The following is a 16100-nucleotide window of genomic DNA, read 5'->3' as shown; positions in this document are numbered from 1 at the left end:
GCAGTCTTGTATCCCAGCACCCCCTTCTTCCCAATGCACAATTAATACTTGCAGATTAGAAGGGTTGTTTGTGTCACATATTTTATGAGCAGCTGTAACTCTTCTGCAGAGAAATTCTTTCCAGCAATGCTGGCATAAAGCAAGCCTCCAGTTTCCACAAGAAATCCTACTGACTTATGTTCTTCTCCTCATGGCAGCAAGTAAAGAGAATAAAGATACAACAGAGGAAATATGAGAAAATAGTGCAGTAGGTATACTGCTGACTTGGAGATAAAAATAAGTATTTTAGTACTTGTGGTTATCATCTCACCCTTCATACTGGGTTCAGATTCAGAGGCTGTAGCTTCAGTTCTCATGTCTGCCAAGCTTTCTAGCTCACTCCACGTAAGTATTTCATCTGTGCCTTAGCTGTGTATCTGTAAATGGAGGACAGCAGTACTTTTTCTTTCTGCTTCTATCTTGCTTTTTTTAGATGTTGAGATTTTAAAAGGGGCTGACCTTCACAGGTTTGTGTTTTGGCACAGCAGGGTCCTCATCACAGTTGAAGGTTCTTTGGTGCAACACTGATCACTACGAGCAGGAGTCATATGCCTGAGAGAACATTAACTTGTTTATATCAAAAAGTAGAATAATATGGTTTTAAAACAGTAACATACTTGAGAGATTGTACAAAAGCCACTAAGTCAATGCCATGTCACTTTTTCCATGCATACACTAGAGAAGGCACTGAATAAAAACATGTTCAAGAACCATACTTGTTGCCTTTATTGTTGGAGCTTACCCCTATTCCTTTCATTACACAGAAACTCTCCAACAATTTCTGTGAACAGCACTGGTTTGGACACAAAAGTTATGATCTCTACAGGAAAAAAAAAGCCATTTTAGTTCATGGATGCCACCTACATCCTGAGTTAAGAACAGTGAAGTTTTTCTGAATTTACTCTTGCATTCTCGTGGCAGAGAGAATGTGTCTCTTCAAATTCTCGCTCTGCGCAACTGGAAGCAGATATTATCTTGAAAGTATTTCTTTTGCGATAAACAAATCAAGTATAATAAAGCTCAGAATGGGGAAAAAGGGAGACTCACGCACAAACTCCAATTTTTTCGTTTAAATCAAGGACCGACTGAGCACGCAGCCAGGCTGTGAATCCATCTTCAGCCAGTATAAATTACTGGTTTGTATAGTCTAAGCCTCCAGGATAAACAGACGATTCTTGAACAATTCATATCCCAGCAAGTCTTCCAGGCTTTTCTGAAGCCAGTACCTTGTCCCAGGTCCTCCTCCCACCACCTCAGCATATGTACTCCTACAACATTAGGCATGTAGCACCGTCAGCAATCAAATGGCATTGAATGAAGCTATTTTACCCGCTAACAACAGAAACGAGCTTATCCTCAGAGGCATGGATTGAAGATGCTGCTTAGATGCTGGCTGTAGAGTAGGGTTCTTTCTGGGTGTTTTCATCATGAAAAATCCTCTTTGTTAACTCCTCACTTCTCAAACAAACCTTCCTCTAATCTTGCCCTTAGATCAGAAGGGAGTGACTTTCTAGTGAAGCAAGCGAGAAAGCTAAGAACACAAAGAGCCCACAATAGGACAGAAAATTTTAAGAAATAAAATCAAAACCCACAATGTATGAAAGACATACTGCTCAATCTGTTCTTTGCCATTAACAGATTGTTAAGCCTGGCACAAGAGAGCGTGGAAACGGACCAGTGGTCGTGAAGAGCAGGCAGAGTGCCCCCGCTTGCCACCCGCACACAGATGCATCCGCTTAAACCCCTGGGAAATACATCTTGATAGTTTTCAAAGAAAGCTTAGGGATTCAGCTGCCCGAACTACTGGGTAGGTTTTCTAGTCAAATCATAGCGGGGTGACTACAGGAAAGGACTCGAATATGATACAGAGCAATTTTGTTTTGATATCAAAAGCCAAGTTTCTGGGCTCCAGATACTGCCAAAGCCCACCTGCTCGAAGCCCCCTTGGTAAAGAAATGAGCAGTTTCCTAGCCCTACACGAGCACAGCTTTGGAAATGATGGATCTCAGAAAGCAGCAGTGCTATTACAGATATATCACAGTATTGCGTCATATTCTCTTCCAGGGAAAAGAGTACCTTTGGGTGTCTGTAAGAGGCTGGCAGGGCTTGAAGGCTACACCCTATTAGCAAGTCACGATCCTACTAGAAACCGAACATTTTGCTTATTCACTGTTGCTGAGGGCTGAGTAGAAATTAAAGAGGGTGGGAGCATCCCTCAAAAAAGGGTTTGGAGCAGGGGCTGGGCAGTCCCAGGGGAAAAAACCTGGGAGAGGCACAGCGTGGGCTGGATCCTTGGGTGGATCCATATTGCTCCATAATGAAGTGGTTCTGTGAGGAAAGCCAAACCCTGGGCTGGGAGATGTAGTCAATACAGCCATTTGTAGAAAGGCTCAGAGGAAGGACTGTGACCACCCATAAGAGGCTTTGCTCTGAACAAAAACCAAACCAAACAGCAACAAAAAAAGGCCTGACAAGTAAATTGATCCCCATGCATCCTGGCCTCTTTTCCTAAAAAGTAAAAGGGTGCAAATATCAAAGAAGTAAATGTAACAGTTAACTCTGTATACACGGTATCAGCTTCTCCTCAATTACTTCTAGTCTTTTTCACCACCACATTTATCCTGCAAGGTCAGATATTTTCACTTCTCTGTTTACCTAAACTGCAAGTTCTGATTTGTAAAGGCATTGCTACCATATACAACAAAGAAACATAACATTAATTCATACTATTTATTTTATGGTAAAAGAAAATTGATAGAATATCAAGTCAAATGGCCTGCTTGACATTACCAAGCAGCAAAACATTAGACCAAAACTTCACCTCACACCGTTCACTCAAAACACCACTGCCTGGAGCTGAGTGCATGGGAACATCCTGCATCATTTTTACATGAATAAAATTAGGTTTTGGCTAATATCGCTCATGTTTCCACTCCACCACTGTACATCCTCAGCTTCCAAAATGGTGCAGTCAAGCGCTTCAGTAGCTTTGCATTGATTTGGGTTTTAGGCTTCCTCTTTTAGCACTTTCCAGTGTGTAATAAAGCACATTTCCAGCTTGTCTCACGCAGCCACTCCCGCCACTGGCTCGGCCCTGCCAGGGCTCCCCTGAAGGACGGCGCCTGGCCGCTGCTGGGGGGCCGCCCGACCTCCTCCTCCCACACAGGTTATGTCGTGCCCAAAGGCATGCAACGGGTTGGTTTGTTAGAAAGAAGTGCGTGTCCCTGCGCGGGATTTCTGGCCACCTTCAACAGCTTGTTTTCTGTCTGAAGCACCACCAGCAAGACTGTTGCCTTCAGAATGCAAAAGGCCTTTTCAGCAGTGAGAACACCCTCAGCCAGCCACGAGCATAGCCTGAAAGTCATAACCTACCTCTTCTCTCAAAAAAAAAAAAAAAAGCTACCTAATTAATTAGAAAGAATTAACAGAAAACATACACTGCCAATTTAACAATCAATTTTCACTCTTTTTTTTGTCCTGGGTTTTACTTGAGGGACTACGCATTCATTTTGTCCATTCAAAAGTCTGCCTTTTTATTATGATTAAACACTGAAATGTAGCGTATTTACAGCTAAATTTATTGTCATATTCAGTCTGGAACCGGCCATTTGGCCGATTAAGTTGTATCATGCGAAGGCAGCGTGACATGTACTATTAAGAAATGAGAAATGGCAGATGGGCATTTCCAAAGAACCATTGGCTTTGCAAATGGTAACGCTACAGCTGAATATCATCTACTAAAAATGCTTATCAAAGGTGAGGATCCAGGTTCAACATTCTCCATGAACAGGCCAGAACATTCCCCCCAATGACTTTGGGAAGGAGAAGTTTGCTATTCCCAGCAATGCACTACTTCATAAAATAATTTTAATAATAGCATTGGCCATGACGTTTCTGTAAATTTGGACCATCTTTTGCCCTGGCCTGCACAATTCAACGGCCTTTCATTTGGGCTCTCAACTAACTGTCACGAGAACAAGTGGACTTGGCACATATAGCCAAGACTACACCTAAACTGAAAATTAAAGGACTTTTAAATGGAATTTAAATTAACTCAATGAAAAGAAAAGAAAATTTAATTTAAAATTAAAAATCGAAGGAAAATCTTTCCAGATTGGAGTAATAATTTTAGGATGGAGCTTAGTATGAATGGTGTTACGTGATGCAGTAGCCTGCAATATCAGGGGACTGAATGCCAGGTCTGTGGAGGATCCTTTTCTGAGTCCAAAGTCTCTCAAGGTGTTTCACAGGACACCACACCACGACATTTCCTCCGGAGTCCTCTTGGCTTCTTTTCTGCCTTTCTGTGCCTCCACATTCACTGAGCTCCAGGTGGCTTCACACAGCAAGGCCATCTTCTGGAAGTGACTGCCACCCAAATTCTCCCATTCTTCCCCTGAGCCAGTGGAAAAGGATGTAGTACCTCACTGAAACAAGCAAACAGGCAAGGAGGTCTTCTACCCCAGTTAAACAAAAATTTGAAAGGAGAAGCATTTAAAATATTAAATCCTTGGCCTGTGTGAAATGCCCCTCTACTTGCATAAGGACTGCCACAGTTCAATTAGCAAAGGCAGTATCTGTCCAGTTACAGATTAAATAGTCCTTCAGCCAGATGTTTGAAGAGAACTATCTGTTTTCCTGAGGTGAAAGGAAAGAAAGAAGAAAACAACGTTTCACCTACACAAAGTTTGGGAACAAAACTTAAAAGGTGACCTCCCAGATTTGAAGAGTGACCTAAAGCAAAAAGCATCACTGTTCTAATCACTGATCTTAAGGACAACAGAAGAACTGGGTTGCGACCAAAAGCTATCGCTCTCACATGGCACCTCCGCTCGCGAATTGATTTTCACAGCTTCTCACTCTCCTGTAATTCTATTAAAGCATTTAACCCTGAAGAGGAGACTTCCAGGCTATGCATTACTATACTTGAAACAGTTTCACCAAATGCTACTTACTGAGTGTAACATATTTAGACAGCAAACTCTTAAGAGAGTGAGGTTGTATCTTCTTCCATGTATTTTTGCTGAGAATACTATCTGTACTCAAAAAATTGCACACTCTAAATAAAATATCTAAGGGAATACAATGGAATGTGATCTGTTACTATCTATGTGCTGAGTAAGGGGCATTGCAAAAAGCAATCTGTTTCTCCCAAGAACTAAGAGACAGTAAGAGTTGTCTGTGGGTGACATAGTAACCTTGAAGATTCATAAAATAAGAATGCATTTGTTAAGAAAATTGCACAGATTTTAGGAAGGCCAGACTAGCTTTAAGAGGCAGATGAAAACAAAACTGGAACAGAGGGGGATGAGAATCCTCTGCTACATATTCAAGTTGTATTTTTTAAATTAAATGTTTATCTGTCATTGAAAATCATGCAAATAATGACAGCAGCAATGCGGGAGACCTGAGTTAATGCATAAATGAGTTTTCAACTGCTTTTACTATTAATTACATACTATACTTATTAGAAGACATTTCAAACCTGTTTTGCTGTTTTACATTGAGCCTCAATTATAATTCCGAGGAAGAAGGCTACCTTCAGCAGCAGATACACCACTTATATATTTGATGCTAAGTAAATCACACACAGTTTTATTCATAAAAAAGAAAACAACCTCAAAATACAGTTGCTTTGGCTTTGCCCTATTTTTTATTATTCTTAATAATTACCTTTTAAATATGCTTACTATCCAAGAGTGGTAAAAGCTTTTCTTAAAATACTTGCATACTGTGAAACAGAAGAATGGATGCAGTATTTCTGTAACATTAAAATACTTCTATACAAGTTGCACAGGCATAGAAACATATGTCATCAAAAATAAGATGTTTAAAGAAGGCGGCCAGGCTAGAAGGAATGCAATGGAGCAATACTCCAGCAAAAAGAGAGTCAAGACTTTAAACATGCAAGACTATTAATCTATCCTTTATCACTTATTCCAAGAGCTCAACAGAATCTATTTAAACACTGAGAAGACAGAGTAGCGCAGGTGGGTTACTAACTTAAAAAATGTACATTTATTATCCAGGGAACCAGCAATAATAGAATCACAGAAAAGTAAGGCTGGAAGTGCTCTCATGAAGTCCATTCCCCTGCCCCAGGGCAAGATCAACTATACATAAACCACTCCTGACAGATATTTGTCTAACTTGTTCTTAAAAACCTTCAGTGATGGAGACTTTGCAACCTCCCTAGGCAATCGGCTGCAGTTCTTGACTATCCTTACCATTAGAAAGATTTTCCTAATGTCTAACCTCAGTCTCCCCACCACAGTAAGCTTGTCTGTTCCTTCGTGCTCTATCCCCAGCAGAACTGGAAAACAGTTTCTATTACCTTCCTCTTTACATGAAATTTCCATATACTTTTAAATGGTTATCACATCTTTCCCTCACTCTTCCATTCTCTAAATGAATAATGGCCAACTGGGTCATATGCAATCTGCTGGAGCAATTTATCTGGTCTCCCATGTAATCCCCTCCAGGAGCCTCCCCATTCTGGAACTACCACCCCCATGCCAGAGACACCTCCACCCAAACCACCAGCAGTTAAGCAAAACAAGATGCGGGGAAAGAAGCCAAACTGAGCGGCAGGCTCTCAGATCACCTTCCTGCAAAGAAAGGTCCCACATAAACCAGCAGAAGTCACTGTGGAAGAGATGTGAGGTGGGGAAAGGTACTCACCCCAGAGAAGGGCAGACGAGGAGAGGAAGGGTTGAGTCTAGAAAAGAGGGGAAGAAGCTTTTAGACAACCTGGAATTAAGTTGTAGTCAGTTGGTCTGGAAATGGGAGAGGTCAGGAAACAAAAGAAGGTGAAGGAAAGCAGTGATAATCAGGAAGATTACCAGAAGGGTAGGAAATCTGGAAGAGAAGTGAGACCAGATGTACAAACGGGGAGGGATGGAAGAGCCTCAGTACAGAGAGAGGGGATTTGGGCACTGATGGGGAAGAGGTGGAGAGAGGCTGGGAAAGTGTGAAACAGGACAAGAAATGCAAAAGAAGCCTTGAGTGCCAGGAGGATACAGAGCAGAGGTGGGGACTGGACAAGTTCCACCAAGCTGCGTTCCTATGAGCATGACAATCTCCTAACATATGAGTTCAGTTTCTCTGCTAAAGCAGGGCCTGGGGGAGTATCAGCCAAGCTGAGGAGCTGCTCCTTGGGAGTAACTTGGCCTCGCTGGATATGGCCCAAGGTCAAGCTTCGGCGACAATGACCTTGAGACATAAGGCTGCAAGGGATTATGCAAAGATTTGAGGGTGCCATCACTTCCACAGGGAAAGGTGTGAGGGAGAAGATATGAAGCTATGACAGAATGGGATCAGAAGGTGACAGGGAAAGTCAGTGCTAGACTGAAGGGCAGGGGCCCACTGCACAGAGCAACCTCTTACTATTTATTCTGGTTTCCATAGTGCCAGAGCTAATAATCCTCATAGCAGTGCTGAGGGTCACAGGGCAGGAATGCCTCTGAGTCAGCCCAGGTCTGACAGAGCTTGTGCTGAGACGGAGCTAATAAAATCCTGATGGACCTAAGCTGACCTTGCAAGGTCAGGAGGCTTCATACACTCACTGATTCCCCATCCATCCTATAGTGTTCCCCTTATCCTTTGATCATCCTGGATGTCCCTGTGCCACACACTCCCCAATGACAGAGAGCTAATTTCAGAATCACACTGTTCTCCTAAACCAGCACTCAAAACACACACTGGTGAAGAAAGTAGCTAATTTAAAAAATAGACCTTGGCTGTCCAGGATCCCCACCACTGTTACCCTAGCACTGGCACAGCACTGAGAGTGGCTAAGGCAGAAGGTGCAGTACTTCATGGCAGCTAAGAAGTGTGCAAGCGAGGTGGTCCTTCTGAGCATCACACCAAAGCACCGCTGTATCACGGCCACATCTTGCCACGTAGCTCAGTGCATCAGGCACATGCCCTCGCACAAGTCCCCACTGCTTTGTGGGAACCTAGGAAAAACATCTTTAGAAAGTCTGAGAATTACTGGTCTAGTCTGAAAAAGACCGTTTTTCAATTCTCAAGGGTCACATTGTCTAGACCTCTGGCCTTTCCTTTTGCTCTTCTCTGGATGTTCCAATGGGCCCAAAGAGTGCTGCTCAGAACAGAATTATGACAGCAGCCACACAAATGCTAAGCAGAGTGGAAAAATTATTTCGCATGTTTTACACACAGACTCCTGTCCATATATTCTAGCGTAACATTTATGGCATAGTATTGTTGATTCATAGCCATTTTCTGAACTCTCGCAACTGCCCATCTGTTTTCTGCAGACCTGCTGCCTCACCAGTTATTCTACATTTTGATTTGCACAGCTGATTATTTCTGCCCAACCACAATTTAGAACTTGTCCTTGATGAACTGCATCATGTTTATTTTAGATCAGTTCTCCAATATACCACATTAATTTTGAATTCTAATCCTGTGCTCAGAGGGTTTACATCCTCTCCCTGGTTGGTGTCATCTGGAAATTTTGCATGCAGATTCTATCATCTAAGTCATTAATTAAAATATTGAATATTTTCAGGCAATGCAGGGAAGAATCCCACTTGACATATCCTTCTAGTTTGACTATGAATCACTAGCAATTATTCTGAGAACAGCTTTCCAGCCAACTGTGTACCCACCTTGTAGCCCCTATTGCCACCTTGTTTATGAAAGGGTGAACAGCCTTCGCAAAATCAAGATATACTATTTCTCTACTTAAGGGAAATTAGGCTCCACTGACAAGGTACCTTCTGGAAAAAAACATGCAAATTCATTTATTATATTATTATCTACAGGTTATTTATTAAAAAAATAATCAGTTGATTATTTGATTCAAATTTTTTTTCCCAAAAATTTAAGATAAGCTATCTACTCCAAAGGGGAAAAAGAAGGACCTAGGAAAGTTTACATGTAGGTGCACTGTTTGCTCCTTCACACGTCTTTTGAACCTAGACTGTCCTTCAAATGTTCTCCAGTGTAACCACTAATTGCTCAGACATTGCTTCAGCTATTTCGCCCTGTGTTGCAGAGATAATTTAATGAGCTCCAGCTTGTTCTAAAATACCTATTATCCTATCTCATTAGTTTATCATCAGTTCTGTTCCTGCTCGATTGGAATTCTTACCTTTCTCAGGGCAGCAGTCCTTTTCTTGGCACCTGATTACAGGTCACCCTTTTTGGCAAAGAATGATACAAAAAATGTCATGAACTACTTGGTCCTCTCTGCACCAACGGATCATGAGTTTTGTCATTTCCTCTCAACTGGTAGTCCAGAAACTCAGTCTTCTTCCTCTTATTACTACTGAGAACATAGCATGTTTCCTTGTTACTGTGTCCTTTATTAGTTGTACTTTGGTTTGTGCCTTGGCCTACCTGACTTGGCCTTTGCATTCTTCTAATGTTCTTTTACACTTATCGCTAGTAACGTATCTATTTTCCACTTTCTGTATCAGTCCTCAATTTTCAGATCATGCAATTTTGTCTTTTCTTACACTTTTTTATTGGTACACCTTTTATTTGTGCTTTTAATATCCTTTATTGTGACTGAAAAAGAAAAAGTTAGTTCCTTTAGAAATTGCCAGCCTTCCTGAATTTCTTAGGTTTGTTGCCCAAGAAATGTTACCTATCAGTTCTATGAGCTGAATGCAATCTACTTTCTTGCATACCATTGCTTTTACTCTCAAGTTCTCTCTTCTCATCTTCTGAAGAATGATAAGCTCGCTCTTTCATGATTGCTATCAGTCAAATTGCCTTTTACCATCATAGACTTCGACATCTCTTTCCTAATCAAGCCTAGGAGCACTTCCCTTCCATTGCCTTTTCTACATTCAGTAATCCTGAACCTATCATACTTGCATGATCTACTGAAATTAGTATTTAGCCAGTAAAGTGAAAAAGCTCTAACCATAAGCTATTGTTTGGTAATACATGATAAAGTGACTGGATGAGCCCATCTTTTGGAACAAGAGCAATGTGCAAAAAAGGGCAGCTTTGACATCTGTGCCAGTAAAATGAGCATACAGACAGGATCAAAATATCTCCTAGCCTTAACTGTAAGCCTTTCCAGGTCACAGCGATTAGCAAGGTGGAAAGGTGGTTTATGAAATACTCCGAAGGTGGCTACACAGAGGTATTGTACTCCCAGGCTTTTTTTGCCGGCGCTCTGTTCAGTTGTAAATTGAAATGATTACTCTGATTGTTGCAATAGCTGCAATCACTTAGTATGGCTAGATTCAGTGTTGACACTGCACAGGTTTCAGATATCAAAGCCTTCTCTGTACAAATTAGCTCCCTTCTGCATGTGGTCATGCCCCCTCTGCCGCTAGCAGCTACTGTTTTCTCCTACAGCTAAACTGGCATTCCAATAAAACAAAAGGAGCAGTATAGCAAGGATCAGAGCAGCAACCATATGCACCTGCCATTACACTTTTATTGCAACTCTTAAATTAGCATAACACAGTCCAATGAATTTTTGTAGGAAATATATACCTACCCACTGTTTACTGCTGACTGCATTATATGATTCTAGCAAGGAACAAGAAAGATCTCCAAAAAGCAAATATGGACCAATTTGATACAAGTTAGAAGAAACAGAAGTCCTTGCCCTCTCCTCATATAAAGCAATGATATTTCAACCTGTTTCCTTTACAAGTCTCCTGCCTGTTTCCTTTACAAGTCTCTTTACAAGAACGCACGGTGCAACTTAACTCAATGTTTAATAAGTCTTTAATACAGCTACCAAGATTTGAAAATGTTTATTAACATCTTCACCTGAGGGCAACTCCAAAAGAATATAAAAATGCCTTATGAGAGACCAAGCAACCTTCACACTGTTAAAAGCCTCCAGAATAAGTCTGAATCTGTTGGGTTGTCACCACTGTTGTCCTGGGCCTCCAGGGACGCCATTTTCATCTCCTTGAATTTTATGCAGCCCTATTTGCCAGGTCTCTTTCACCCAGCAGCAGTCACAAGGTTACCAGCTTTCTGACACCCCACTGCCCAAGCACCCTGATCACAGTGCCAACAACCCCTACCTTCTGGGAGCTAAGGGACAGCAGATGCTGTGGCAGAAGTGTGTAAAGCTGAAAAGAAAATAATACAGCATTGCAAGGGTGCTAAAGGTAATAAGGTTTTCAGCAAAGGAGAGAGCTACAGAAGGCAGGGCGGGTAAGGAAGAGAATGGATATCCACACAGTAGGAATTTTGGTGGAGAGCAAAGGAGTGGCAAAAACTCCTGGGAATGAGCTGAGGGCTGGCAGAGAGCGGCGAGGAGGAAGGTGCACAAACAGGACAAGAACAGCAGCGGGGAGCTGTAGGAGTGTGCTGCCGGCCCTGCAGTGGTCCCAGACTTCATATCTCCCATCAGCGCTGGAGCACATGTGGAGAAAAGCTTCCCGTTTCCTCTCCCTCAAGACCCATCTCTGACACACATGGAAACCATGCTGTAAATCAAAGCAACACGAGGCAAGGGAGACAGTTCAGAACTGCACTACCACTCCAAACTGACATACTGGTGCAGAGAGACGGACACGGAGCTGCCGCCCCACTGCAGCCAGAAGGGTGGGACCAGCCTCTGAGGGTGGATTTGCTTTGGGAAAGGACAAAGTGGGAGCCTGTCCACAGGGAAATGAACAGTTTTGCTGTTCCTTCCTGGGAAGAGCTCCTAGAACAGCAAGCAGCCCAGGCTAAAGCAGCCGGAGACAGAAAATGATCTTCCCATACATAAAACCCACAATCCAGTAAACTTCTAAAGGCAAAAATTTTAAATTGGAAAAATAAACGTCTCGCACATCACTTTCACTGTGGTACTAATCCATTATCTAGACCTACTAAAGCAAGAGGAGTATCCAGCTGATTTTCTACCCACTTCTCACAGGGTCTCAGCCAGCCGGCAGATGTGGAAACAAAGCAGCAGGGTCTTCTGATCCCCGTTTGCTTCTCCCACCTCTCAAATCAGAAACCAGGGCAGACAGGGAAAGCACTGAATGAACTCCAGCAGACTTTACACTAGAGGGAGCTTTCCTCAGAGACACACACCACCTTGGCATCCTCTTTCTCATGACATTATTTTCAGTGTATCTACAGGGAAATACATTGGACCCGGGTGAAATCGTTACCGTTTAAACCCTCTGGTTTTGCTAGCTCAAGCATTGCAGCACATCAACGGTGCGGGGCGGGAGAGAGTACAAGGAGAAGGTACCTGGCAAGTTCTGCCCAGAGGTGTGCTCTGGATGACGAGATACAGCTCAACGCTGACACGTTTCTGAGAAGCCTCCTGATACAAACCGTGTCCATCCTGCGCCCTCGCCAAACTCCCGTGTTGATCACAAGGGCAACTTAACAGACTATGTTTTTTACAGACCCAAGGAGGGCACTCATTTCTAAGCTGTTAATGAGTACTTCAACAAAGAAAGCTGAGATACTTCCCTAAGGCTTGTGGCCATCCATTTCAAAGGGCCTGAAATACAGATAACTGTGTTACTCACTGTTAATACAAGTGTTGAACTGTTTCTCAAGTGAACTGTTTTGAAACATTATTTAAACTGAAAGTACTACAAGGCACTAACAACAGCCAGGACCTATTCAATTTATTTTCTAAACTCCAGTCAACTATCCCAAAACTATGAGCTGAACCAGAACAGAAGTCCTTACCTGTGAAAGCATTTGTGGCCTGAAAACCAGCTTCCTGCATACTGCTCTCCCAGCGAAGCTTGAGATTCCCGTCTTAACCTGTCCTTACTGGAGACAACTGCTGAGCTTGGAGCTGTCAAGTCACTTCCATCTTAGCTTGTCAGAGTCCATTTCTCTTTCCATTCCCGTATTTGGCACCATCCAGTTCCCACCTGATCCCAGGTCTTTCAATCCGTAGGCAGGGGGGATCTGCACTGAACCTAAGTAGGAAGCGTTGGACAGTCCCATCAACCAGCCAGCCAGAGGATTTGGGCCATGATGAATGTGGAAATGAAGCAAATGGCCTGCCAAGACTTTCCTTCCCTTTTACAGTTAAGTTCTAATCCTCTGTTCATCCAGCACCATTTTTTCAGGTCTCGGCCAATGGTGATGTTCAATTGTCTCTCCTCTCTTGTGTTCCTCTCCCCTCAGGCACGCTCACTGAGAAATTAAAAAAGAAGAGATTATGTTTCCTGATGACCTGTAGCAACACTAAAATTAACAGACTCCAGGGAACAAAAACCCAAAACACATTATCAGGGATTGATTGTACACATTAAAGAAGATCTTCAGAAGGCAAATATTGCAATTTTGCTGAGATGCAAAGTGTGACCACACAGCTCTTTGAAGTGCAAAGAGGAACAGTGCTGAGGGTGTCATATGCACCTCTGAGAACATGATATGATTTACATTTCAAAAGCCATATTTAGCAGAGATGGAGGCAGCAATACAATAAGAAAATTGCAGTTAAAAGGGAAAAGGAAAAATACTCAAGGCTCTCCAGTCTAGTCTATTCAAAGCCACAGTGAGATTATTAGCATTTCGTATAGCTGCTTCCCTTCTTTTCTGGAGCAGGAAAAGAGAGTGCTGTCTGCCGACACTATATATGCCGTTCTAACAGTCTTCTGAGGTTAAAAACCTTTGTATGTCTTGCTGTCGATTATCTATTTAAAATCTCAATTGTAACACAGATGACGCAATTCAGATGTCTTCAGACATTCGGTAAGGTTAAAAACACCCACAGGCTATACAAGAGAAAGGTGCTTAAGTTTTTCTTGCTACTGCTACTTCTGCATAGCATGGATATCCGCAGCTCACTGGAAACTAGAGTTGTTGCACATCCAGCTTCTAAAAACCAGGATACATTTACTTCTATGGGGTGAACAGCAGACAGGTACCTGTTTAGGGAGAAGATTATTTTTGAAAACAAGGAAGAAAGAAAAGAGGACTTGGAGGAGAACCTGTTCCTTCATGTAATAATGCTTGGCTCACTACCTCCCAATTCAGTGGCACAGGCAGCTAATGAGTCTAGCCAGGGCTGGCAGCGCTGGAGCGGACCCAAGGTCCATCTTCTGGAGCAGCCCATATCAGAGGGTGCCAGTATCACTGTCAGTCCCAGCACGTGCTGCTTCGGAGAGCGGTGCAAGACCAGGCTCAGCAGGCAGGTGTGAATAACACGCCACCTGCTCCCCAGCCCCATTTCACCCTTTGCCCTGACCTGCAAGGTCCAGAGGCCAGCTTATACCCTGAAGCGTAAGCCTGAGTATCTCAGATGGTCCAGAACGGCAGAGAAGATTCTCATGCTCCTTGGGGCACCTTCTGCTCTGCAGGCACTGCTTAGTGCACAGCCAGCCGGCCCTCGAGGGCTTCGTTAGGGGCCTTTCTTGGGGGGAAAAAAAAAAGGCTCTCCTCTCAGGTGTGTCACCGAAACCAAGTGAGCCTGACACCTGATGAATGTCATTTTCCTCAGAACACATTAAAACGAAAGCTAGCTGCTAACAAAGACGAATTTTCTATCTTAATGATGTTGCTGGTTTTTTTCCCCCATTTTGTTACGCCAGTATTACTGAAGAACGCACGTTTTTGTCTCAAAACACAGCACAGGATTGATTGATTAGTTTCTTGTATTCAAATCTAGTAATTTGTATTCAAATCAAATAAGGTTACAGAACAGATTTAAGATGTTTTCCCTATTTCTTACCCAACAATCTCAACTTAATAGAGGAGAAAGTAGAAATTAAGGAAAAAAAAAAAAAAAAAAGAAAACAATGCCTTTACATGTAGTAACTTCTATCAGAAAAAGCTGCATAAAAAGTTTCAGAATAGTGTTTAAAATGCTATTATTCCTGAGTGTCAGGTCCTCAAGATACTTTTTCAGCCCTTCCAAGTTCTCTATGCAACTAATAACCATTTCATATAAGGCAATTTTATTCTAAAATACATACAACTGAGCAAGTATAATATACATACACCACAGCACATATTTCTTTTGGCTCTTAACATTGTGCTAACTATTCTATAATGACTACAGATGGATGCTGCACTCATTTCCCAAGCTTTTTCTCTAGAGGCCTGAGTATCTTCTATATTTATAAAAGCAGGTCCGTATTTGCATTAACATTTTCAGCCTTATAACTTTCGATTTTGGTTTATAAATCCACAATTTTGACACCTTCTGTTTTCAGCATTTTACTTTCTCTCCCCATCTTAGAGATGCTCAAGAGATGTGCACTAATACCTTAGCATCCAGGGAAATTCTGTTATTGTTACATCTTTGTATTAGATATAATAAACTTCTGATTCTTCAAAGAATAAAATACTCCTACTTTCTTGAAAATTAACTTTTTATTAAAAGAAGAATTATTTTCCACATCTTCAACATTTCTGCTAAACTAATTAACTTCAGGTTTCTAGGGCAGATTCCCTTGTTCAGGTGATGAACTATAGTGGCATCATAGAATCGTTTAGGTTGGAGAAGACCTTTAAGGTCATTGGGTCCAGCCGTTGACCTAGCACTGCCAAGTCCACCACTAAACCATGTCCCTAAGCACCACGTCTACACGTCTTTTAAATACCTCCAGGGATGGAGACTCAACCACTTCCCTGGGCAGCCTGGTCCAGTGCCTGACTACTCTTTCAGTGAAGAAGTTTTTCCTAATATCCAGTCTAAACTTCCCCTGGCGCAACTTGAGGCTGTTTCCTCTTGTCCTATCGCTTGTTACTAGGGAGAAGAGACCGACCCCCACCTCGCTACAACCTCCTTTCAGGCAGTTGTAGAGAGCAATAAGGTCTCCCCTCAGCCTCCTTTTCTCCAGGCTAAACAACCCCAGTTCCCTTATCTGCTCCTCATAAGACTTGTGCTCTAGACCCTTCACCAGCTTCACTACCCTTCTCTGGACACGCTCCAGCACCTCAATGTCCTTCTTGTAGTGAGGGGCTCAAAACTGAACACAGTACTCGAGGTGCGGCCTCACCAGTGCTGAGTACAAGGGGATGACCACTTCCCTAGTCCTGCTGGCCGCACTATTTTTGATGCAAGCCATGATGCTATTGGCCTTCTTGGCCACCTGGGCACACTGCTGGCTCATATTCAGCTGGCCTTGGCCCATCAATCCAGC

The 16100-nt window shown here is 42.6% G+C and overlaps 1 protein-coding gene across 2 annotated transcripts in view; it reads right to left on the bottom strand.

The window, feature by feature from the left end:
• Positions 1-12747, bottom strand: part of LDLRAD4 (low density lipoprotein receptor class A domain containing 4) — a 196357-nt gene extending 183610 nt beyond the window's left edge. For both annotated transcript variants that reach the window (XM_082327427.1, XM_082327428.1), the window contains exon 1: positions 12685-12747. In XM_082327427.1, the coding sequence (XP_082183553.1) occupies positions 12685-12724 (40 nt within the window). In that variant the 5' untranslated portion in view covers positions 12725-12747. The remainder of the gene's footprint in view (positions 1-12684) is intronic.
• Between the last annotated feature and the right edge of the window lie 3353 nt (positions 12748-16100).

Source organism: Platalea leucorodia, assembly GCF_965183815.1.
Source record: "Platalea leucorodia genome assembly, chromosome: 1".
Taxonomy (NCBI): domain Eukaryota; kingdom Metazoa; phylum Chordata; class Aves; order Pelecaniformes; family Threskiornithidae; genus Platalea; species Platalea leucorodia.
Note: the sequence above shows the minus strand (reverse complement) of the source record. Positions and strands in the feature narration are given on the sequence as shown.